The 24378-nt window shown below is 46.0% G+C and overlaps 1 protein-coding gene across 1 annotated transcript in view; it reads left to right on the top strand.

The window, feature by feature from the left end:
- The first annotated feature begins 237 nt into the window (after positions 1 to 237).
- The window catches only part of LOC129832414 (protein jagged-1b-like), a 57884-nt gene continuing 33743 nt past the window's right edge, over positions 238 to 24378 (top strand). Inside the window, exons 1-2 of the mRNA XM_055896462.1 lie at positions 238 to 1051; positions 6827 to 7162. Of these exons, the coding sequence (XP_055752437.1) occupies positions 902 to 1051; positions 6827 to 7162 (486 nt within the window). The 5' untranslated portion in view covers positions 238 to 901. The remainder of the gene's footprint in view (positions 1052 to 6826; positions 7163 to 24378) is intronic.

The raw sequence follows: 24378 nt of genomic DNA, 5'->3' as shown, positions 1-24378 counted from the left end.
TTGCACTTTCCGTACAAGGGTAATTAAAACAGTATCATTTTAATCAATACCTACCTACTCCTTTGTTTAATTTCTCTGTGAGATGGTGAGAGACGGAAAGGAGAGGACAGGCATTTCAGCAACGATGGGAACCGTCCAGGGGTGCAAGCGCACAGACCGCGTGCACATAAAAAGAGAAGACGGATATCCCCTGCCCGAGGACACCCCCCCCCCCCCCCCCCCCCTCCAACACACAGCCTCTCGTCACTGGCTGGCATCCTTTTTCGCCGAGTTCTTTCCCACAGCCGATACGCACAGAGCCTTGCCCGGGACCTGGGTGATTCGGATCCGTAGCCCTGAGCGAAGTGACCACACCGGGTTGGAAAGCCTACGGAAAGAGTGAGGGACGCAGTGTGCAGTGGATAAATAAGAGAGAGTAGAGTCTGGACTGGAAGAGAGGGAGATCCTATTTCATTTGGGTATCAATTTGAGTCCGTTGCGCAAAGAAGGAAAGGGTGTATGCGTATGGGTTTCGTTTGAAGGGCGAGTGCGTTGCGCAGAGGGAGAGTGTAATTGGGATGAGAGCTCAAGTCAGGGAGCCAGCAGGTCTGACATTCAAAGCCTCTTAACGGCAGGTGGAGGGAAGATCGACCTGGTGGAGTGAGAGTGTTTTTTTTTCTTCTGAGGAGAGACCCACGCTGGACACCACACCAAGAGAGAGAGAAGCCGGGGAGAGGGGTCGAGGAAGGGCGGGCAGGCAGGAGGAACTCCCCAAGGGGAACAATACAAGTAAGGCAATAATGCTTTCTCTCAAGCCTAGTACGAAACGATGAACTGACGCTTAAAGACAGCTGAGAAAGGGATATTATAGAGAAGAGCGGATACTGCGTCGTTTTTTTGTCCTCGATCCTGTGACGTTGAGATGGAGAGAGAAAGAGCGCACGGACGAAAGCCGGTTGATTGCTGCAGCGGAGGTGCGAGGAGCAGCGCCAGGACTGAGATGAGGAGAGATCGGCGCTGGAGACAGCAGTGGACCGTGATTTGTCTCGTCGCCCTCGCTCTGCAACCGCAGGTAAGCCGCACCGATTAAGCGCTATTTTTGGCCGTTGTTTAAACCTGCCCTGACTTTTACAGTCGGTGTTTTCTTCCCACATTGTCAATAATTTTGCCCACATTCTACTTCCCTGTTTCTCTTGTCAATATGTCTACCATTGCTTCTAATGGCGCGGTGCCCACCTGTTGTTGTGCGTCTTAATTGTCTGGTCATCCACTTGTTGCTCCATGGGCGTGTCCTTTCTTCTATAGGCTACATGATCAAACCTTCCCCAAGCATGACCTTTCAGTACACCAATGTTTGTTATTGGGATTCTAAGACTATTACACTGCAATTGATTTGTTTTCCTGTTGAAGAATATGCTCGAAGACCCATCCACGAAGTCAATTGTTTGAACCAGAACTGCAGAGGGAAATGTTCTGAACACAGTCTCCTGTGGGCTCTAACGGTGTAACAATACATCCTTCATGGGAAATAACAAGCCAAATGTTATGGTGTCTGTGGATGGAGTAAGGCTGTCTTCTATGCGTTTACTACTACAGTACACGCACAAGTCAACCTTGTGAACATTATGAACATGATCACAAGGGGAAAGGGGATTCACGGGAATTGTTGGTCAGTCTGTCCCTGTGTGTGTGTGTGTGTGTGTGTGTGTGTGTGTGTGTGTGTGTGTGTGTGTGTGTGTGTGTGTGTGTGTGTGTGTGTGTGTGTGTGTGTGTGTGTGTGTGTGTGTGTGTGTGTGTGTGTGTGTGTGTTGCATGGGTGCGCTTGTAATGTGTGTGTTTATTCACGTGTCTTACAGTCAGTGCCTCCCTTCCTTTCTTCACATAAATGTAGTCCATCCTCTCTCTACAGTATGTAAAAGCTCTGCAGACGACCAGGAATAGTCCAGCATAGTATAAATCAAAATCAAGTCAAATTTTATTGGCCACATACACGTGTTGACCCGTTCGTCTGGTCTTGTCAGGTCTTACCAGCGTCTTCCTAAATTATTGCATCTGAGCTTCTCCTTTCATTTTTCAAGTGTTCTACGCCGCTAGCCAACACCTCGCCTAAATAGGTGTGCATTTCTTTCGCCTCCACATACACGTGTTTAGCAGATGTTATTGCGGGTGTAGCGAAATGCGTGTGTTTTTAGCTCCAACAGTGCAGTAATATCTAAAAAGTAATATCTAACAATTTCACAACAATACACACACATCTAAGTAAAATAATGGAATTTAGAATACATAAATATATGGACGAGCAATGTCAGAGCGGCATAGACTAAGACACAGTAGAATAGAATACAGTATATACATATGAGATGAGTAATGCAAAATATGTAAACATTATTAAAGTGACTAGTGTTTAATTTATTAAAGTGGCCAGTGATTTCAAGCCTATGTATATAGGCAGCTGCCTCTAATGTGCTAGTGATGGCTATTTAACAGTCTGATGGCCTTGAGATAGAAGCTGGTCACAGCTTTGATGCACCTGTATTGACCTTGCCTTCTGGATGATAGCGGGGTGCAGGCAGTGGCTCGAGTGGTCCTTGATGATCTTTTTGGCCTTCCTGTGACATCGGGTGCTGAAGGTGTCCTGGAGGGCAGGTAGTTTGCCCCCGGTGATGCGTTGGGCAGACTACATCACCTGCTGGAGAGCCCTGTGGTTGCGGGAGGTGCAGTTGCCATACCAGCTGATGATACCGCCCAACAGGATGCTCTCAATTGTGCATCTGTAAAAGTTTATGAGGGTTTTAGGTGCCAAGCCAAATTTCTTCAGCTCCCTGCTGTTAAAGAGGCGCCGTTGCGCCTTCTTCACCACACTGTCTGTGTGGGTGAACCATTTCAGTTTGTCACTGATGTGTACGCCGAGGAACTACCTTATAGGCTACCTTATAATTGTAATAACTATGTAATAATGAGTTTGATTCAAAAATACCACACTCAAACCACTATGAGCACATAGAAAACCAATTCACATTCAGTCAAATTGGACATAGGCCTGTCACATTCAGGTTCAAGTTCACACAGACCAAGAGGGAAAGCCTGGAGGTAGAGCGCTGGCTGAACGTGTTCTCTACTCTTCCCCTCCCAGACACACCCCCAGGCTATGGTTGTTGGCCTAAAAGGGCCCCCCACTGGCGGAGTGACACAGCCCTCAGTGCAGGGACAAGATCAGGACCTTCTGTGTGTGTATGTGTGTGTGTGTCTGTGTGTGCATTAATGTGAAATGAGAAGCGTGTGTGTGTGTGTGTGTGTGTGTGTGTGTGTGTGTGTGTGTGTGTGTGTGTGTGTGTGTGTGTGTGTGTGTGTCTGTGTGTGCATTTATGTGAAATGAGAAGCGTGTGTGTGTGTGTGTGTGTGTGTGTGTGTGTGTGTGGACTTATGGACTGGGGTGTGTGTGTTGGGCCAGCGGCCACAGCCGTGTAGCACTGGGGCATGTGAATGTACAGAAAGATCCACATGGATCTCTGCACCCAGCTCTGAAGCTCTTCACTAATATAACACTCCCTTCCCCTACTGCAGTACGATGCAGACCTTTCTACTGTGCTGTGGGCCATTTATAATGTAGGATTAGCACAGGAGAGTTGATATACTGCATCCATTTCAGCATTGAAGATACTATAACATGTAACAGTAGAGGTCTGGGGACAGTTTATAATGTTGTCCTGATATTACTCTGTTATTACAGAGCAATCAAGATAGTGCCACATTTAACAGTATTAAAAGGTAAGTGTTTAAAGCCTCTTAAACCCCCTATTTGATTTTTTGTTTTATTCAATTCAGTCTGGTATGAGAACGGTAGCCCCTATCTGCAAAATCAGGGTGTCTGCGGAAAGCTGAGTATGTTGGCTATTGATCTGTGCCTTAAAATCTTTGGTGTGACTTACTACCATATATGGGCATACAAATGTATAAGGGCAGGCCGAGCCAAAAACCTAATTTAAAGATGGCTGTTACCTATATTTGGGTTAGCTTTGTGAAGCATAAACGAAATAAAGACCTAATACGTTGATTCACACCGGAAGACTCCACAGATCATGAGGATGTCTTATTTGTCTACCTGTGACCTACCGTTTTTGATCACCATCCCCGAGACTACATTTATTTATTTTACTCAACGTTTTCACCAAACAGCCATCCTTTTATACGGTAAGCTTCCATTTGCTCTGTGCTTGAGCTATAGCTACAAAGGTGGTATGACATTAATCCTTAGGTTGGTAGGAAGAAATCTAGCCTGTTTCCAATGTTACCTGATGATGTGTGACTTAATGGCAACGAATATCGGAATATCGACCGAGTGACTATATCTTTGCGCATGAAAAATATGATGAAAACACTTGGATATCCCCTGTATGTCCACCGACACCGCCACAATGTTTGAGAGAGGTTGGTGTTGTAGAAATGTAGTTTTTATAGTGAACAATAACTTTTTAGGCATATCCAGTGCGTGCACAAACAGTGTAATTACCACATTTGGAGACTTTGGAGAGGTTGAAAGGACGCTTGAATGTACCCCGGATACCTCATAACACCACAATGTTTGAGTGAGGTTGATATGGTAGAAATTGTGTTTTTATACTGAACAAATAGCATTTAGGGATTGCAAATATGTAATAACACTGGAATTATCTCATTTACAGACATATGCCACTTTGGAGAGGTTTAGGGACACTTGGAAACGTCCCGTGTCCACACCTGACACCCCTTACTAAAACATCTGTCCATTTCTAGTTGTTAGGTCGATCAATCCCATTTTTTTTTCTCTGATATTGCTCACATTTTGAGGAAGTCGTCTGATGTGCATCCAGCCCTGGGCATCAATAATTCGCTTGTCAACGAAAGATTACTTACAAAACCAAAAAACTGTTATTTTGTGTGTGCTTGATCTTGTGTATTCTGAACTATGTAACTATTATCTATCTTCTGACCATTTCCTCATCTCCCAGATGTCTTCTTAAAAATACGTTTTGGCACGTCAGAATCATGTAATCACACATGAATAGCAGTTACTTTTGGATATGTCTATTTAGGCGGAAATCTACATTTTTCCATTACATCTAAGAGGTCTTAACAATAGTGTTAGTCAGTGTACAATCCAACCGGGTTCATCCAGGGTCAGGTTGTGGTCCTGGTCTCACCTTGTTTTTGGGTTCATTGGGGACTTAATTACCACACAGCTCTCCATGGTGATGCTCGAGGCTGAGCGCTTGGAGCGGTCAGATGGAGCGCTGAAACCCAGGTATGCCCGGAATGGCTGAGAGAGGGGGGGAAAGAAGAGAGGAAGAAAGGAGGATGCAGAGTGATGAGTGGGCCTGTATCTCCACAGGCTGTTTGATGTAGGAGAGTTTAGCCCCTTAGCCCAGGTACAGGGGCAGGTGAGGGACAGAATACCACAGCACAATGGGCTGACTTACCAGCTATTCTTCTTACTGGCTTTAGTCAGGTTGTCAAGACTATTACACCGTTATTCGTTATTGCATAACTTCATTGTGTGTGACGTGTGTGTGTGACGTGTGTGTGTGTGACATGTGTTTGATGTGTGTGGTTTGTGCTTTATTAGTGGTTAGAAATCCTAACCATTATTTCCTTGCTATATAACACACCAACACACACAAACACACACCTGTCCCTCTGGGGGGCTTGTTAGCTCTACCAGCTTGTCTGTCCCCTTCTGCAACCAGCTGAGAAGAATATGCTTTATAGGCTCTGGGAAAAGGGAGAGGGAGAGACAGAGAACGAGAGAGACAGAGAGAGGGAGAAAGAGAGAGAAAGAGAGATGAAAAGAAGAATTGCAGAGAAGAAGTGCTGGTACAGAGAGAAAGAGTGAGGGCAAGAGTTACAGCTTGTTCCCAGATAGAGGAGGAAGGGAGGAGGAGGACAGAGAAACCGGGGCCAGGTTCCCAGTGTCTGAGTCCCACTGGGGAGAAAGGGAGAGAAAAGAAGGGAGGGGTACTGATACAGGAGAAGAAAGAAAGGAAGGTGCTAGATGGAGAGGTGTAGGAAGTGCATGACACAGGGGAGGGGAGAGGTGAAAGAGGAAGATAAAGAGAACGAGGGAGGGAGGAGGGTAAATAACCTAGGAGGGAAAGATGGAGACAGATAGAGGGAGATAAATGGACAGATATGGAGAGAGAGAGAGAGAGAGAGATTGCTGGAGTGGGGGAGTGTCTCTCCATTGGGATGAAGGGATTCAATTTTTCTTCCGCTGTGGGGAGGAAGGGGTGTGAATCAATGTTGTTTTTCCTTTCTCAATCACCCTCTCTTTATCTACCACTTAGAATAGGATGACGGTAGTCTGGTAACCTTAATGAAGCAGATGATACAGAGAGAGAGAGAGGGACAGGGAGAGAGAGAGAGAGAGAGAGAGAGAGAGAGAGAGAGAGAGAGAGAGAGAGAGAGAGAGAGAGAGAGAGAGAGAGAGAGAGAAAGAGAGAGAGAGAGAGAGAGAGAGAGAGAGAGAGAGAGAGAGACTGGGAGAGAGACAGAGAGAGAGAGTAGGAGAGAGAGAGAGAGAGAGAGAGAGAGAGAAAGAAAGAGGGAATGCTATCCAAAGATTCCCATCGCTGGAAAGCACTGGGATGAAATGCGATACTCCACCCATTGATCAGGTGTATTCATCACATTCATTAACGTTTTTTCAACAAATATGACATCGGGAACCAGATGTTTTTGTTCCTGTAGATTCACCCTCTCTTTGGTTGGTGTGTATGATTCTGTGTGTGTGTGTGTGTGTGTGTGTGTGTGTGTGTGCGTGTGTGTGTGAGTTATACCTCATCCTAACTCTTCTGTCTACCTCTCTCTCCAGCCTGTGTATGCAGTGGGGATGTTTGAGCTGCATATCCGTCACTTCCAGAACCTCCAAGGTGTGCTGCAGAGTGGGGAGTGCTGTGACCTCCAGGCCACCGGGGGGCAGCACTGCTCTCTCAGGGACCAGTGTGACACCTTCTTCAAGGCCTGCCTCAAGGAGTACCAGGCCCGCGTCGTCCCCACCGGAGCCTGCACCTTCGGGGTGGGCAGTACCACCGTCCTGGGAGGCAACACCCAGTCCCTCCGTCATCGAGGTCATGACGGAGGAGGGGGAGGAGGAGGAGGGGATGTCACTACAGGACACATTGTCATTCCCTTCAAATACGCCTGGCCGGTGAGTACAGAAGTGTAGCTACAATGTGGTTACCATGGTAACACGTTGCGGTTCAAGTAGGCAAACACTCACAGAGACCTGCGACAGTGTTGACACTAGCTCTTAGCATTCAGTCAAGAGGCTTTGCTACTATTTGCACAAACTAGTAGCAGTTTTCTACTTGTCTAAACACGGGCATTGGGTGCGATGCTGAGGTGATGCTCTTTCTCCCTCCTCTCTCTCCTCTCTCCCTCATTCTCCCCGTCTCTCTTTATCCATCCCTTTCTCTCTCTCTCCTCCTTAACTCTTCCCTGTTGCGTTTTTGCCCCGTTAAAGTCCCTGATATCGCTCCTCTCTGTCTGACTTCGTGTATCGACTTGCCTGTGTCTGTATCAGATATGGAGTCCGGGCTGGGGGCTACGACTCGTGCATTCATTAAAGAGCAGGCCTATTAATCGCACATTAGACCCATCGATAATCCAATTCTCTCTCTCTCTCGTCTTCCGTCCCCCATAAGAAGGACCCAAACAATACAGGAAGAGGGGAAAATAGAAACAGCAAATAAAATGAAAGAGGAATTTGAGGTTGAGTGGAGGGCTTGAGGGGGGATAGAAAAGCCCCCTGACTAAAGAATGTCCAAGTCTGTTGGTTCTGGCTCACATAGGTTTGTGTATTGCTGCTGCTCACAAATATGTTGTTCTATTTGACTGTTACTAAACCCTGAGATGTTCGCTAGGGGGGTGAGAGGGGGGGGGGGGGGTTGGAAGGGGACTGGAAAGACATCTGGAGGGGGGTGAAATCTTTTAGCTGGTGGTAGAGGGACACTAATGTTCTCAACGAGCAGTTCACCCCCCCCCCCCCCCCCTTTCCATCCTTTCATTCCCTCCTTCCATCCCTTCATCCACGCCCATTAGAAGTAGTTTCCTGTTTTTTTTACTAGAATCAATGTCTGTTTGCCCGAGTCGTTTCAGGGCCAGAGCCACAGCGAGTATCCCTTTTAAATGACTTGGCACACTCAGGACGACTGATCCACATTGTCTTCCTTCCTGAGACGGGAGCGCTTGTTTATTTCAACGTTCGATGTCTCAATGCGAGCGGCCTATATTTGATTAAGGTCTGGAATGCTTCGTTTCGGACCTCCTCCGTGAGGTTGAATGGTTATTCATAATGAAAGTATTATAATAATGGGGAGCGAGAGCTGACGGTATGGTTGTAATTATATTCATATTGCCTAGTAATAATGTTTTTAATATTGTGCAAAGCCCTGGTGGAGATTTAGAGGCGGACTGGGAATAAGGCTGGTCATGCTCACCAGCTGGTCTGGTGTTGGAGCGCACAGGTCTGTGTCCTGGCTTCAGGCATCTGGAACACACACATGTGCGCGCACGCACGCACGCACGCACGCATCGCTTCCGCGTTTATCCGCCTCCCGTTAATCGGTATCAGTCCATTCGCCTGTGGAAGTGGGTCTTTATACACTGTCGGTGTCAGTGACTCTCCTCCATGTCGGGGAGGCGTGTGAGTGGCAGGTATGAGTGTGAGAAAATTCTCCCCAGCAGAAAATCTTGTCTGGATCAGTTTCAGGACCAGGCCGTGGGGCGGGCTGGGCTGCAGGGGAGAGAATAGGGACACCCCGAGGCAGGCCAGAATTTCTATGGGGATAGCTGCGGCTGAAAGACTCACATTATCTGGCCATCTCTGGGAGGTAGGGGGGTGGTCGGGGGGGGGGGGGGGGGGGGGGCTCAGGCAGTATTCTGATCCCTCTGCCCCAGGTGAGGGGATGAACAGGTGAGCACAGTCATTATGAGGAAAGGTGAGCTCTCTTTATCTCCCGCCCTCGCTCTTTCTCTCCACTCATCTATTCAGGGAAATGTGTGTGTGTGTGTGTGTGTGTGTGTGTGTGTGTGTGTGTTTGTGTGCGCACATGTGTCTCCCAGCCCCTCACTGTCTAATCATATGGACTGAAGTATTTGGCTGCAGTTTGACTCCCAAATCCAGGGACAGCTAGAGGCCTGGTCTGGGACGTTTTAGCGAAGGCGTTTCCGTTCAGATATAAAATATCAAAGCATTTCAGAACCGTGAGGTCGTCTCTCAAGTCGCACGGTCTGCTGTTGTTTCCAATCTGATATCTGATTGGCGGAAGGGGGGGGGGCTGTGGGGTTTGTCTTTTTGTTGTTGTCTATGTGGCAGAGGAAACTTACACTGTTTCTGAATGAATGGAAGGAGTGAATAGGTGGTACACCAGAAGGAGTTGCCAGGTAGCTCTTAGACAAAGGTGCATTATAATCTCTCTAAAGTCTTGTTCCTCTCAAATGTATTTTTATTTGTATTTAAACCTTTATTTAACTAACCAAGTCAGTTAAGAATCATGACTCTAGATCTGCTGTGCCTGACTTGAGCTTCCGGGCTCCCGTTGACCATCAATGTTACAGTATGATTTACACTGAACTGTTTAAGTGTCCTGCTCTGCTTTCTACTCCAACAACTTTTCCCACCGTACTGTTGTTGCCTTGGGCTAGCTTTAGAGGAAGGGTTTGGGCTTAGTCTTTTGTTAAGAGTCCTGTGACAAATGACTTTGTGACAGGCACTAAAGAAACGCCATTAAAAAGAACGGAAAGGGCTGTGGTCCCCCATCTCTTGATCTTAGGTCAATCTTAGGCCAATCATTCATAATCCTGACCTCAAGTGTTAAAGCCCCTAAATCTGATTCCAGGTCAGGTTCACTGCCAGCGGGAGAGAGCTCTCAACTGGCGGGACTCACGTTCAGCTGACTGTGTGCGTGCGTGCGTGTATGTGTGTGTGTGGTGTGTGTGTGTGTTTCGGTAACCATATCATCTGTAATAATACATTTTTTTTCACTCTCTCTCTTTCTTTTCTTTCGTCCTTCGCTTCCAACCACTTGCCTTATTTGTTCATGAAGGTTACTTAAAAAGACACACTCGTACAGTATTGTGTTGCATGTTCGGGTTGTAGAGTGAAAAACCTTCCGTGCCGCATATACTGTTTACAAGACTAACCTCGTGAATATGGGCCAGTCTTGTGAGGGCTGTAGCACCAGGGAACCGTCAGCAGTCAAAGGTCAGAGTTGAAATATGTCTTGTAATTCCCAAACTAGGGTTCTCAGGGTTGTCACTAGATGGCCACGCTAGAACGAATAAAGAGGCATATTTCCACAGAACTGTCGAGGAAGGACCACTATTTGTTAACTAAGGGTTCGCGAGAGATAGTGGTTAAAACGTCTAAATATATCAAACTAAAAATGGCCCTGCTGTCAAACCCGCAAAGTAGAGGAATTACGCACATGACATTCAGCCAGTACTCTACTGTGTTCTAGGTTGGTTCTAGTACGCTCGGACACACACACACACCGTGGGTTTACCTGTGCATTGGCGTTGTGTGGGTAGTCAGGCTGACCCAGTCACCAAGGGGTTATGAGAGGAGAGAGGAGGACAGAGAGCTTAGTTAGAACGTTCTTTCATTTGGGTCGCTCCTTCTTTCACTCGCTTTTCTCTACTCCGCCTTTGTGCTTTCCTCTCCTTTGTCCGTCGCTGACTCTCCCATACACGCTCACCTGTGGGCTGACATTGGACACACACACACGCACACACACACACACACACACACACACACACACACACACACACACACACACACACACACACACACACACACACACACACACACACACACACACACACACACACACACACACACACACACACACACACACACACACACAATCCTCTCTCGCCCTCTCATACTCCGATATGGTATATGCTTCTATAGCCACACGGCACAGGAGCGCAGGCACAAATCGACTGACATGCATGCTGTCAATTAGCACCCATGCTCACACAGTGTATCATGACACACTAAGGAAGTGGATTCCGTCAGGGATTGAGCCTTGTGTTTGTTAGAGATAAGTTAATAACCTGGGGGACACAAGTCTCTCTAGGGAGGCAGCCTTCTAATGGTTTCATTTGTGTGCAAATTGGATTGAAACGGGAGTTTCTATATTAGGAGTGGAAAGCAGATTTACACAATCACCTTGGAGTTCCTGGAGGGACTGTGTGTGTGTCCGTGTGCGTGCGTTCATCTGAGTATGCTGTGTTTGAATAAGTGCGTGGGCACACAGCTTTGTACGTAGTTGAGCAGGTGTAATTACAGAAGTCTATTGACTCCTCACCCAGCTCCCTCTAGCACCCCCCCCCCCCCCATTTTTCTGTTTCTCTACCTTTACTACTCTATCCTCCATCCCCTGTGTCCACCCCCTCCGAAGTCACTCATCTGTCAACACTCCCACACACTTTCTCCTTCTCTCTCTCTCCTACTCTCTCTCTCTGTCTCTCTCCCAGTCTCTCTCTCTCTCTGTCTCCCTCTCCCTCTCTCTCTGTCTCTCTCTCTGTCTCTCTCCTACTCTCTGTCTCTCTTTCTCTCTGTTCTTTATCCCCATGGAAACCCATTCCTTTGCTTGTTACTGCTCTTGCTCTCACTTCTGTCCCTCTGGTGATGTTAAACCACATACAGTGAGCTCCAAAAGTAATGGCACAGTGACAAATGTTTTGTTGTGTTGGCTCTGTACTCCAGCATATTCATTTGAAGTGATACAATGACTACGATAGTCCTGAATGAATCGTGAAAACTGATGAGTGAGAGAGTTACGGACGCACAAATTTCATACCCATAAGACATACTAACATCTCACCATTACAACAGGGGAGGATAGCATTTTTGGGGGGGGGGGTATGACATTTGTGTTTCTGTTACATTCTCACTCATCATTAATCACGATTCATTCATGACTATCCGTAATCGTGGTAGCATCCACATGAAGTGTTTAGAAACATATTCTATTCTTATTTACAAAAAAAGTGACTCCAAAAGGACACAATACATTATTTTCTAAAACACTTCCAAAACTAATTTTGTAGAGTCACAAACTTGATGTAATCATTGCGTGCTAGGAATATGGGACCAAATACGAAACATTTGACTACTTTAATACACATATAAGTGAATTTGTCCCATTACTTTTGGTCCCCTAAATGGGTGGACTATATCCAAACAGTGTTGTAAGTTCACCCGATATGGATGAAAAAACCTTCAAATTAAAGCTGTCAATCTGCCCTTTAACCTAACCTCAAAGCTATTGTATCATTTCAAATCCAAAATCCAAAGTGCTAGAGTACAGAACCAAAAACAGCAAAACAAAAGTCACTGTCCCAATACTGTAGCTTCTTTTGCGGTGGGAATTAGATGTAGCAGGGAACAATAGTCACACTATTAACGGTTTCCCTGGGGGTATCCTGTTCAGGGACACAGCGAGTGCAACGTAGTGAATGGGATAAACCCCTAGGTCCCAATTGTAGTTCCCTGTCCTTTCTATGTCATCTTCCAAGTCCCTTTCCTTCTTTTTAATCTCTCTATGGCGTCTTGGAAGCCACAGTCTCCAACTTTGGTATTTGGTATTTTATTAGGATCCCCATTAGCTGTTGCAAAAGCAGTAACTACTCTTCCTGGGGTCCACACAAAACAGGAAACGTAATACAGAATGACATAATACAGAACATCAACAGACAAGAACAGCTCAAGGACAGAACTACATACCTTTTTTAAAAAGGAGCACGTGGCCCACATATCAATACATACACACAAACTATCTAGGTCAAAAAGGGGAGAGGCGTTGTACTGTGAGGTGTTGCTTTAACTGTTTTTTCTTAAACCAGGCTTGCTGTTTATTTGAGCAATGTGAGTTTGAAGGAAGTTCCATGTAATAAGGGCTCTATATAATACTGTATGCTTTCTTGAATTTGTTCTGGATTTGGGGACTGTGAAAAGACCCCTGGTGGCATGTCTGGTGGGATAAGTGTGTGTGTCTGTCACGATCGTCGCAAGAAGCGGACCAAAGCGCAGCGTGGTTTGAATACATTCTTCTATATTTAATGAAGAACACTTAAACAAAAACAACAAAACGAATAAGACGAACGTGACTGCTATATAAACACTGTGCTAACATGCAACATAACATAGACAATAACTCAGAACCCACAATACCAAACAGGATACCTAAATATGGTTCCCAATCAGAGACAACGCAAAACACCTGTCTCTGATTGAGAACCATATCAGGCCAAACACATAGAAATAGACAACATAGAAATACAAACATAGACTGCCCACCCCAACTCACGCCCTGACCATACAAAACAAAAGACAAAACAAAGGAACTAAGGTCAGAACGTGACAGTGTCAGAGCTGTGTGTAAGTTCACTATGCAAACAATTTGAGATTTTCAACACTTTGTTTCTTATAAAAAAGAAGTGATGCAGTCAGTCTCTCCTCAACTCTTAGCCATGAGAGACTGGCATGCATAGAATTAATATTAGCCCTCTGATTACAATTACGAGCAAAACGTGCCACTCTGTTCTGGGCCAGCTGCACCTTAACTAGGTCTTTCCTTGCAGCACTGGACCACACAACTGGACAAAAATCAAGATTAGACCAAACTAGAGCCTGCAGGACTTCCTTTTTGGAGTGTGGTGTCAAAAAAGCAGAGCATCTCTTTATTACGGCCAGACCTCTCCCTATCTTTGCAACCATTGAATCTATATGTTTTGACCATGGCAGTTTACAATCTAAAGTGACGCCAAGTAATTTAGTCTCCTCAACTTGTTCAACAGCCTCACCATTCATTACCAGATTCAGCTGAGGTCTAGCACTTAAAGAATGATTTGTACCAAATACAATGCTCTTAGTTTTAGAGATGTTCAGGACCAGTTTATTACTGACCACACAATCCACAACAGACTGCAACTCTTTGTTAAGGGTTTCAGTGATTTCATTAGCTGTGTAACGGCTATCGTCATATTCCTCCTCCTCGGACGAGGAGAGGCGAGAAGGATCGGACCAATACGCGGAGTGGTTAGTGTTCATGATGAATGATTTATTATAACGGAAAAACTGAACACTGAAAATACAAAACAAATAAACAAAGTGCAGAAAACAGATACAGTACCGTGTGGTGAAAAACACAAACACGGAAACAAACACCCACAAAACACACGTGAAACCCAGGCTGCCTAAGTATGATTCTCAATCAGGGACAACGATTGACAGCTGCCTCTGATTGAGAATCATACCAGGCCGAACACAAAAATCCCAACATAGAAAATCAACCATAGACAAACCCACCCAACTCACGCCCTGACCAACTAAAATAAATACAAGACAAAGGAAAACAGGTCAGGAACGTGACAAAACCCCCCCCTTAAGGTGCGAACTCCGGGCGCACCACCATAAATTCTAGGGGAGGATCTGGGTGGGCGTCTGTCCACGGTGGCGGCTCTGGCAAGGGACGTGGACCCCACCTTAACAATGTCTTTGTCCGCCTCCTTACTCGCCCCCGTGGCCTCCTCCTAACAACCACCCTCCATGTACGCAGCACCGGACTAAGGGGCAGCACCGGACTGAGGGGCAGCACCGGACTGAGGGGCAGCACCGGACTGAGGGGCAGCACCGGACTGAGGGGCAGCACCGGACTGAGGGGCAGCACCGGACTGAAGGGCAGCTCCGGACTGAGGGGCGGATCCTGGCTGGCTGGCTCTGGCGGATCCTGGCTGGCTGGCTCTGGCGGATCCTGGCTGGACGGCTCTGGCTGATCCTGGCTGGACGGCTCTGGCTGATCCTGGCTGGACGGCTCTGGCTGGTCCTGGCTGGACGGCCCTGGCTGATCCTGGCTGGACGGCTCTGGCTGGTCCTGGCTGGACGGCTCTGGCTGATCCTGGCTGGACGGCTCTGGCGGATCCTGGCTGGACGGCTCTGGCGGATCCTGGCTGGACGGCTCTGGCGGATCCTGGCTGGACGGCTCTGGCGGATCCTGGCTGGACGGCTCTGGCGGATCCTGGCTGGCTGGCTCTGACAGCTCCTGTTTGGCGGAAGGCTCTGGCTGCTCCTGTCTGGCGGAAGGCTCTGGCTGCTCCTGTCTGGCGGAAGGCTCTGGCTGCTCCTGTCTGGCGGAAGGCTCTGGCTGCTCCTGTCTGGCGGAAGGCTCTGGCTGCTCCTGTCTGGCGGACGGCTCTGGCTGGTACTGTCTGGCGGAAGGCTCTGGCTGCTCCTGTCTGGCGGACAGCTCTGACGGCTCGGGACAGACGGGCAGCTCTGACGGCTCGGGACAGACGGGCAGCTCTGACGGCTCGGGACAGACGGGCAGCTCTGACGGCTCGGGACAGACGGGCAGCTCTGACGGATCGGGACAGACCGGCAGCTCTGACGGCTCGGGACAGACGGGCAGCTCTGACGGATCGGGACAGACCGGCAGCTCTGACGGCTCGGGACAGACGGGGAGCTCTGACGGCTCGGGACAGACGGACAGCGCTGGGCAGGCAGGCAGCTCAGACAGCGCTGGGCAGGCAGGCAGTTCAGACAGTGCTGGGCAGGCAGACAGTTCAGACAGCGCTGGGCAGGCAGGCAGTTCTGGGCAGACTGGCAGTGCAGGCGGCTCTGGGCAGACGGGCACACCTGTAGGGAGGAGACGGAGAGACAGCCTGGTGCGTGGGGCTGCCACAGGACCCACCAGGCTGGAGAGACCTACAGGAGGCTTGATGTTAAGAAGAGGCACCTGAAGGACCGGGCTGTGGGGGAGCACTGGAGCTCTGGTGCGCAGCCTTGGCACCACTCCCCCAGGCTGGAATACTACTCCAGCCCGTACCCTCCAGAGTGCAGGCACAGGTTGAACCGGGCTGTGGATGAGCACTGGAGATCTAGTGCCTACTACGCGCACCTCTCCCTTAGGCTCCACTCCCACATTTGCCCGGTACGAGCGGAGCGTAGGCATAGGATGCACTGCACCCTCCCAGCGCCCCGGAGACACAGCACTCAGAGCCGGCGCAGGATACCCTGGACCGAAACTGCGTACCGGGGACCAGACCCGCTGAGCAGGCACAATACGCCCCGGCTGGATGCCCACACTCACATGACACTTTCGGGGGGCTGCCCTATAGCACACCGGGCTATGGGCACGCACTGGCGACACCGTGCGCTTAACCGCATAACACGGTGCCTGACCAGTAACGCGTTGCTTATGATGAGCACGAGGAGTGCGCTCAGGTCTGCTACCTGGCTTAGCCACACTCCTCTCTAGCCCCCCCCCCCCCCCCCCCCAAAAAAAAAATCTAGGGTTGCCTCTCGTACCTGTCGCGCTGCCGTGCTGCCTCCTCATATCGCCGCCACTCAGCTTTCGCTTCCTCCAGCTCAGCTTTGGGGCGGCGATACTCCCCAGCCTGTGCCCAGGGTCCTTCACCGTCCAAAATCTCCTCCCATGTCCAGGAGTCCTGTGATTTCTGCTGCTGCTGTCGCTGCCCTTTTCCACTCCGCTTGGTCCTTTGGTGGTGGGTGTTTCTGTAACGGCTATCGTCATATTCCTCCTCCTCGGACGAGGAGAGGCGAGAAGGATCGGATCAATACGCGGAGTGGTTAGTGTTCATGATGAATGATTTATTATAACGGAAAAACTGAACACTGAAAATACAAAACATATAAACGAAGTGCAGAAAACAGATACAGTACCGTGTGGTGAAAAACACAAACGCGGAAACAAACACCCCCAAAACACACGTGAAACCCAGGCTGCCTAAGTATGATTCTCAATCAGGGACAACGATTGACAGCTGCTTCTGATTGAGAATCATACCAGGCCGAACACAAAAATCCCAACATAGAAAATCAACCATAGACAAACCCACCCAACTCATGCCCTGACCAACTAAAATAAATACAAGACGAAGGAAAACAGGTCAGGAACGTGACAAGCTGTGGTTGTGTAACGATTGTCATCGGGAGAAGGAGAAGAGGACCAAGGTGCAGCGTGGTAAGTATTCATAAATACGTTTCTTTAATAAATATGAACACTAACAAAACAACAACACGACAAACGAACAGTTCTGAAAGGTGACGACAAACACTAAACAGAAAATAATCACCCACAACTCAAAGTAGGAAAACAGGCTACCTAAATATGGTTCTCAATCAGAGACAACGATAGACAGCTGCCTCTGATTGAGAACCCCACACGGCCAAACACAAACAAATAGACAACATAGAACACCAGACATAGAATGCCCATCCAAACTCACGCCCTGACCAACCAAAATAGAGACATAAAAAGGATCTCTACGGTCAGGGCGTGACAGGTTGCTGATGTGTATATGGTTGAATCATCCGCATACATGGACACACATGCTTTGTTTAATGCCAGTGGCAGGTCATTGGTAAAAATAGAAAAGAGTAGAGGGCATAGAGAGCTGCCCTGCGGTACACCCCACTTTACATGTTTGACATTAGAGAAGCTTCCATTAAACAAAACCCTTTGAGTTCTATTAGGTAGATAGCTCTGAATCCACAATATGGCAGAGGTTGAAAAGCCATAGCACTTAAGTTTTTTCAACAACAGGTTATGGTCAATAATATCAAAGGCTGCACTGAAATCTAACAGTACAGCTCCCACAATATTCTTATTATCAATTTCTCTCAACCAATCATCAGTCATTTGTGTCAGTGCAGTACATGTTGAGTTCCCTTCTCTATAAGCATGCTGAAAGTCTGTTGTTAAATTGTTTACAGAGAAATAGCATTGTATTTGGTCAAACACCATTTTTTCCAACAGATTCCTAAGAGCTGGCAGAAAGCTTTTAGGTCTGCTGTTAGAACCAGTAAAAGCCGCTTTACCACTCTTGGGGAGCGGAATTACTTTGTCTTCCCTCCAGGCCTGAGGACAAAGACTTTCCTCTAGGCTAAGATTAAAGATATGACAGATAGGAGTGACTATAGAGTCAGCTACCATCCTCAGTAGCTTTCCATCTATGTTGTCAATGCCAGGAGGTTTGTGGATGATCTTGTTCCTGTAGTGTTTGTAAACACCCTGATCGTTAGCAATCATTTTTCCACCTCTCCCACACTAACTTTACAAAATTCAAAACTTGCACTGCTTTTCTATCATTCTTAGTTTTTTTTATACATGAATATAATTGCTCAATGTTTGTCGTGGGCATTTCCTGTCTAAGTTTGCCCACTTTGCCAATGAAATAATCATTAAAATAATTGGCAACATCAAATGGTTTTGTGATGAATAAGCCATCTGATTTGATGAAATTTGAAGTTTAATTTGTCTTTCTGCCCCCAATTTCATTTAAAGTACCCCAAAGTTTTTTTCCATCATTCTTTATATCATTGATCTTGGCTGCGTAATAACGTTCTTCTTCTTTTGTTGAGTTTAGTCACATCATTTCTCAATTTGCAGGAAGTCAGCCAGTCAGATGTGCAGCCAGACTTATTAGCCACTTCCTTTTGCCCCATCTCTTTCAACCATACACTTTTTCATTTCCTCATCAATCCATGGAGCCTTAACAGTTCTAACAGTCAGTTTCTTAACAGGTGCATGTTTATCAATAATTGGAAGAAGCAATTTAATAAATTCATCAAGTCCAGCGTCTGGATGCTCCTCATTAATCATATCAGACCAACAAATATTTTTAACATCACCCACATAAGAGTCGCAGCAAAAATCTTTTGTATGATCTCTTGAACACTATTTTAGGTCCAGCTCCTGGAACTTTGTCTTTCCTGGATATAGCCACTATATTGTGATCACTGCATCCAATGGGTACAGATAGCGCTTTAGAACAAAGTTCTACAGTATTAGTAAAAATATGATCAATACATGTGGATGATCTTGTTCCTGTAGTGTTTGTAAACATCCTGGTAGGTTGATTAATAACCTGAACCAGATTACAGGCACTGGTTACAGTAAGAAGCTTCCTCTTGAGCGGACAGCTTGATGAAAACCAGTCAATGTTCAGGTCCCCAAGAAAGTAGACCTCTCTGTTTACATCACATACACTATCAAGCATTTCACACGTACTACTCATTATTAACACACGAACACTGCTCTCATTCTGTTCTGCCGTCGGTCTGTGGGTGATTGACTCACCAACCTGACATCTCATCTCTGGGAAAAGAGAGTGTGTACCTGTCTGGGGTGTGTACTTGCGAGTAGTTGTCTATATTTTTGGGATGGACAGATTTTTTCTCTCCACAACCTTGAATCCAGTTTACTGAGAAAGTAGAAACTGGAGAACTTTTGAGAGGCCATCCAATGACCACACACACACACACACACACACACACACACACACACACACACACACACACACACACACACACACACACACACACACACACACACACACACACACACACACACACACACACACACACACACACACACACCCATCCCTATACCTACTTTCTCACTCGCCGTGCCTCACACTGGCTGCTAAAAATCACACGAGTGTGGATTTTTAGCAGCCAGTGACCAGACAAGGTAATTTCCTGCGGAAGCCGGAGGGGGCGTCTCGCTGTGGGCCGGGGAGGCGAGGGGCACTCGATGGGGAGATGAGGGGAGAGAGAGGGGGCGTCAGGGAGAGAACATGCCGTGCCGCGAGGGATCTGTTGTTTCAGAGCGTTTGAAGTAGCCTGGAATCACATACCTTTGTCAAGCCAATTAACCTGCTAAGAATGTTACTCAAAGACAGAGAGAGAGGAGGAGGGGTGGAATGGGGGGATGAAGAGTCTCATACTAATCATATCCTGAATGAAAGAAAAACAAAAGATGGAAAGCATAAAGGAACAAAGAGGCGTAATTATATGGACAGGGTCACGATGTCCCCCCCTCTCTCTCTACATATACATTTGAAGTCAGAAGTTTACATGCACTTAGGTTGGACCCAAGGATGAACCAGACTTGGCTGATTTCTTTAGATTTTCCCATGATGTCAAGCTAAGAGGCACTGAGTTTGAAGTTAGGCCTTGAAATACATCCACAGGTACACCTCCAATTGACTCAAATGATGTCAACTAGCCTATCAGAAGCTTCTAAAGCCATGACGTCATTTTCTGGAATCTTCCAAGCTGTTTAAAGGCACAGTCAACTTAGTGAATGTACACTTCTGACCCACTGGAATTGTGATACAGTGAATTATAAATTAAATAATTTGTCTGTAAACAATTGTTGTAAAAATTACTTGTCTCATGCACAAAGTTTATGTCCTAACCGACTTGCCAAAACTATAGTTTGTTAACAAGAAATTTGTGGAGTGGTTGAAAAATTAGTTTTAATGACTCCAACCTAAGTGTATGTAAACTTCTGACTTCAACTGTATACACTACCGTTCAAAAGTTTGGGGTCACGTAGAAATGTCTTTGTTTTTTAAAAGAAAAGCTACATTTTTGTCCATTAAAACTTCTTAGAGTGGAGATCCCGCTAGCGGGATCAAATTCGACAACATCCGGTGAAATCGGAGCGTGCCAAATTCAAATACAAAATCATAATATTAAACATTCATGAAAATACAAGTGTCTGACAACGAACTGCAAACTGCGTTGTCAGATTTCAAAAAGGCTTTACGGCGAAAGCATAGCATTAGATTGTCTGAGGACATCGCCTCACATTAGCATATTTTCCAAACCAGCACAGGCGTCACGAAATAACAAATAGCAACAAAATAAATCACTTACTTTTGAAGATCTTCCTCTGTTTGCAATCCCAAGGGTCCCAGCTACACAATGAATGGTCGTTTTGTTCGATAAAGTCCATCTTTATATCCCAAGAACGCTGTGTAGTTGGCGCCATTGAATTCAATAATCCAGTCCTTCAACATGCATACAAAGGATTCCAAAAAGTTACCAGCAAAGTTCGTCCAAACGAGTCAAATTATGTTTTTTCATTAATCCTCAGGTTGTCTAATATCTAAATAAACGATAATATTTCAGACGGAGATTACTATGCTCAATAGCAAAGGAAAAGAAAGAAGAGCGCCCATGGTTACACGCACAAAAAGACAACTTTTGCCCTGGCGCTCAACTTGGAACGACTACAAATACTTCTTAATTAAAAAAAAAACAAGCCTAAAACCTTGTATAAAGACTTTTGGCATCTACTGGAAACCATAGGTACTGCAATCTGGGAGGCGGAAATAAGATCTTTCAATAGCATTGCATTGGAAGTCATTCTGAGCTCCAAAAGAAATCTCTACGGGTCAATTTTCCTCGGGTTTTCACCTGCTATACCAGTTCTGTTATACTCACAGACATTATTTTAACAGTTTTAAAGACTTCAGAGTGTTTTCTATCCAATTCTACCAATTATATGCATATCCTAGCTTCTGGGCCTGAGTAGCAGTTTACTTTGGGCACGTCAGACTGGAGGAAATTCAGGAAAATAGCCTTACTCGCAGAGAGGTTAAAATAACATCAATTTGATCAGAAATACAGTGTAGACATTGCTAATGTTGTACTTGACTATTGGAGCTGGAAACGGCAGATTTTTTTATGGAATATCTACATAGGTGTGCAAAGGCCCATTATCAGCAACCATCACTCCTGTGTTCCAATGGCACGTTGTATTAGCTAATCCATGTTTATAATTTAAAAGGCTAATTGACCATTAGAAAACCCTTTTGCAATTATGTTAGCACAGCTGAAAACTGTTGTGCTCATTAAAGAAGCAATACAACTGGCCTTCTTTAAACTTGTTGAGTACCTGGAGCATCAGCATTTGTGGGTTCGATTACACGCTCAAAATGGCCAGAAACAAAGAGCTTTCTTCTGAAACTCGTCAGTCTATTCTTGTTCTGAGAAATGAAGGCTATTCCATGCGAGAAATTGCCAAGAAACTGAAGATCTCGTACAACGCTGTGTACTACTCCCTTCACAGAACAACGCAAACTGTCTCTAACCAGAATAGAAAGAGGAGTGGGAGGCCCCGGTGCACAACTGAGCAAGAGGATAAGTACATTAGCGTGTCTAGTTTGAGAAACAGATGCCTCACATGTCCTCAACTGGCAGCTTCATTACATAGTACCCACAAAACACCATTCTCAACGTCAACAGTGAAGAGGCAACTCCGGGATACTGGCCTTCTAGGCTGAGTTGCAAAGAAAAAGCCAAATCTCTGCCTGGCCAATAAAAAGAAAAGATTCAGATGGGCAAAGGAACACAGACACTGGACAGAGGAAGATTGGAAAAAAGTGTTATGGACAGACACATCTAAGTTTGAGTTGTTCGGATCACAAAGAAGAACTTTCGTGAGATGCAGAAAAAATGAAAAGATGCTGGAGGAGTGCTTGACACCATCTGTCAACCATGGTGGAGGCAATGTGATGGTCTTGGGTGCTTTGGTGGTGGTAAAGTGGGAGATTTGTACAGGGTAAAAATTGATCTTAAAGAAGGAAGCCTATCACTCCATTTTGCAACTCCATGCCATACCCTGTGGACAGCACTTAATTAGAGACAATTTCCTCCTACAACAGGACAATGACCCAAAGCACAGCTCCAGTTTGCAATAACTATTTAGGGAAGAAGCAGTCAGCTGGTATTCTGTCTATAATGGAGTGGCCAGCACAGTCACCCGATCTCAACCCTTTTGAGCTGTTGTGGGAGCAGCTTGACCGCATGGTACGTAAGAAGAGCCCATAACGCCAATCCAACTTGTGGAAGGTGCTTCAGGAAGCATGGGGTGAAATCTCTTCAGATTACCTAAAAAAATGGACAACTAGAATGCCAAAGGTCTGCAAGGCTGTAATTGCTGAAAATGGAGGATTCTTTGACGAAAGCAAAGTTTGAAGGACACAATTATTATTTCAATTAGAAATCATTGTTGATAACCATGTCAACATCTTGACTATATTTCCTATTCATTTTGAAACTCATTTCATGTATGTTTTCATGGAAAACAAGGACATTTCTAAGTGACCCCAAACTTTTGAAACGCAGTGTATATGTATTGCTGCTCTCTTTGTATTTTTCTCTCTGTATGTGTCTCCTCCAATTCCATCCATCCTCTGTTTGAGAGACAGATAACAATGTGTAAAGAAAGAGGTAGTGCGAGAGAAGTCACAAAGAGAGGCATTACATTTTTTTTACCATTTTTATTTAACCTTTATTTAACCAGGTAGGCTAGTTGAGAACAAGTTCTCATTTACATCTGTGACCTGGCCAAGATAAAGCAAAGCATTTCGACACATACAGCAACACCGAGTTACACATGGAATAAACAAACATATAATAATTCAGTAGAAAAAATTACATTTACATTACATTTACATTTAAGTCATTTAGCAGACGCTCTTATCCAGAGCGACTTACAAATTGGTGCATTCACCTTATGATATCCAGTGGAACAACCACTTTACAATAGTGCATCTAACTCTTCTAAGGGGGGGGGTCAAACTCAGTGCCTCTTTGCTTGACATCATGGGAAAAGCAAAAGAAATCAGCCAAGAAATCAGACATCCACAAGTCTGGTTCATCCTTGGGAGAAATTTCCAAATGCCTCAAGGTACCACATTCATCTGTACAAACAATAGTATGCAAGTATAAACACCATGGGACCAAACAACCGTCATACCACTCAGGAAGGAGACACTTTCTGTCTCCTAGAGATGAACGTATGTTGGTGCGAAAAGTGCAAATAAATCCCAGAACAACAGGAAAGGACCTTGTGAAGATGCTGGAGGAAACAGGTACAAAAGTATCTATATCCATAGTAAAACGAGTCCTATATCGACATAACCTGAAAGGCCGCTCAGCAAGGAAGAAGCCACTGCTCCAAAACTGCCGTAAAAAAGCCCAATTACAGTGTGTGCAAAGGAGGTAAGATAAGGGAGGTAAGGCAATAAATAGGCCATGGTGGCGAAGTAATTACAATATAGCAATTAAACACTGGAGTAATAGATGTGCAGAAGATGAATGTGCAAGTAGAGATACTGGGGTGCAAAGGAGCAAGTTAAATAAATAAATACAGTATGGGGATGAGGTAGTTGGATGGGCTATTTACAGGTGGGCAATGTACAGGTGCAGTGATCTGTGAGCTGCTCTGACAGCTGGTGCTTAAAGTTAGTGAGGGAAATATGAGTCTCAGGCTTCAGTGATTTTTGCAGTTCGTTCCAGTCATTGGCAGCAGAGAACTGGAAAGAAAGGCGGCCAAAGTAGGAATTTGCTTTGGGGGTGACCAGTGAAATATAACTGCTGGAGCGCGTGCTACGGGTGGGTGCTGCTATGGTGAACAGTGAGCTAAGATAAGGCGGCGCTTTACCGAGCAAAGACTTGTAGATGACCTGGAGCCAGTGGGTTTGGCGACGAGTATGAAGCAAGGGCCAGCCAACAAGAGTGTACAGGTCGCAGTG

Source organism: Salvelinus fontinalis, chromosome 33 (assembly GCF_029448725.1).
Source record: "Salvelinus fontinalis isolate EN_2023a chromosome 33, ASM2944872v1, whole genome shotgun sequence".
Lineage (NCBI taxonomy): Eukaryota > Metazoa > Chordata > Actinopteri > Salmoniformes > Salmonidae > Salvelinus > Salvelinus fontinalis.
This window is presented reverse-complemented; position numbering and strand designations above follow the sequence as displayed.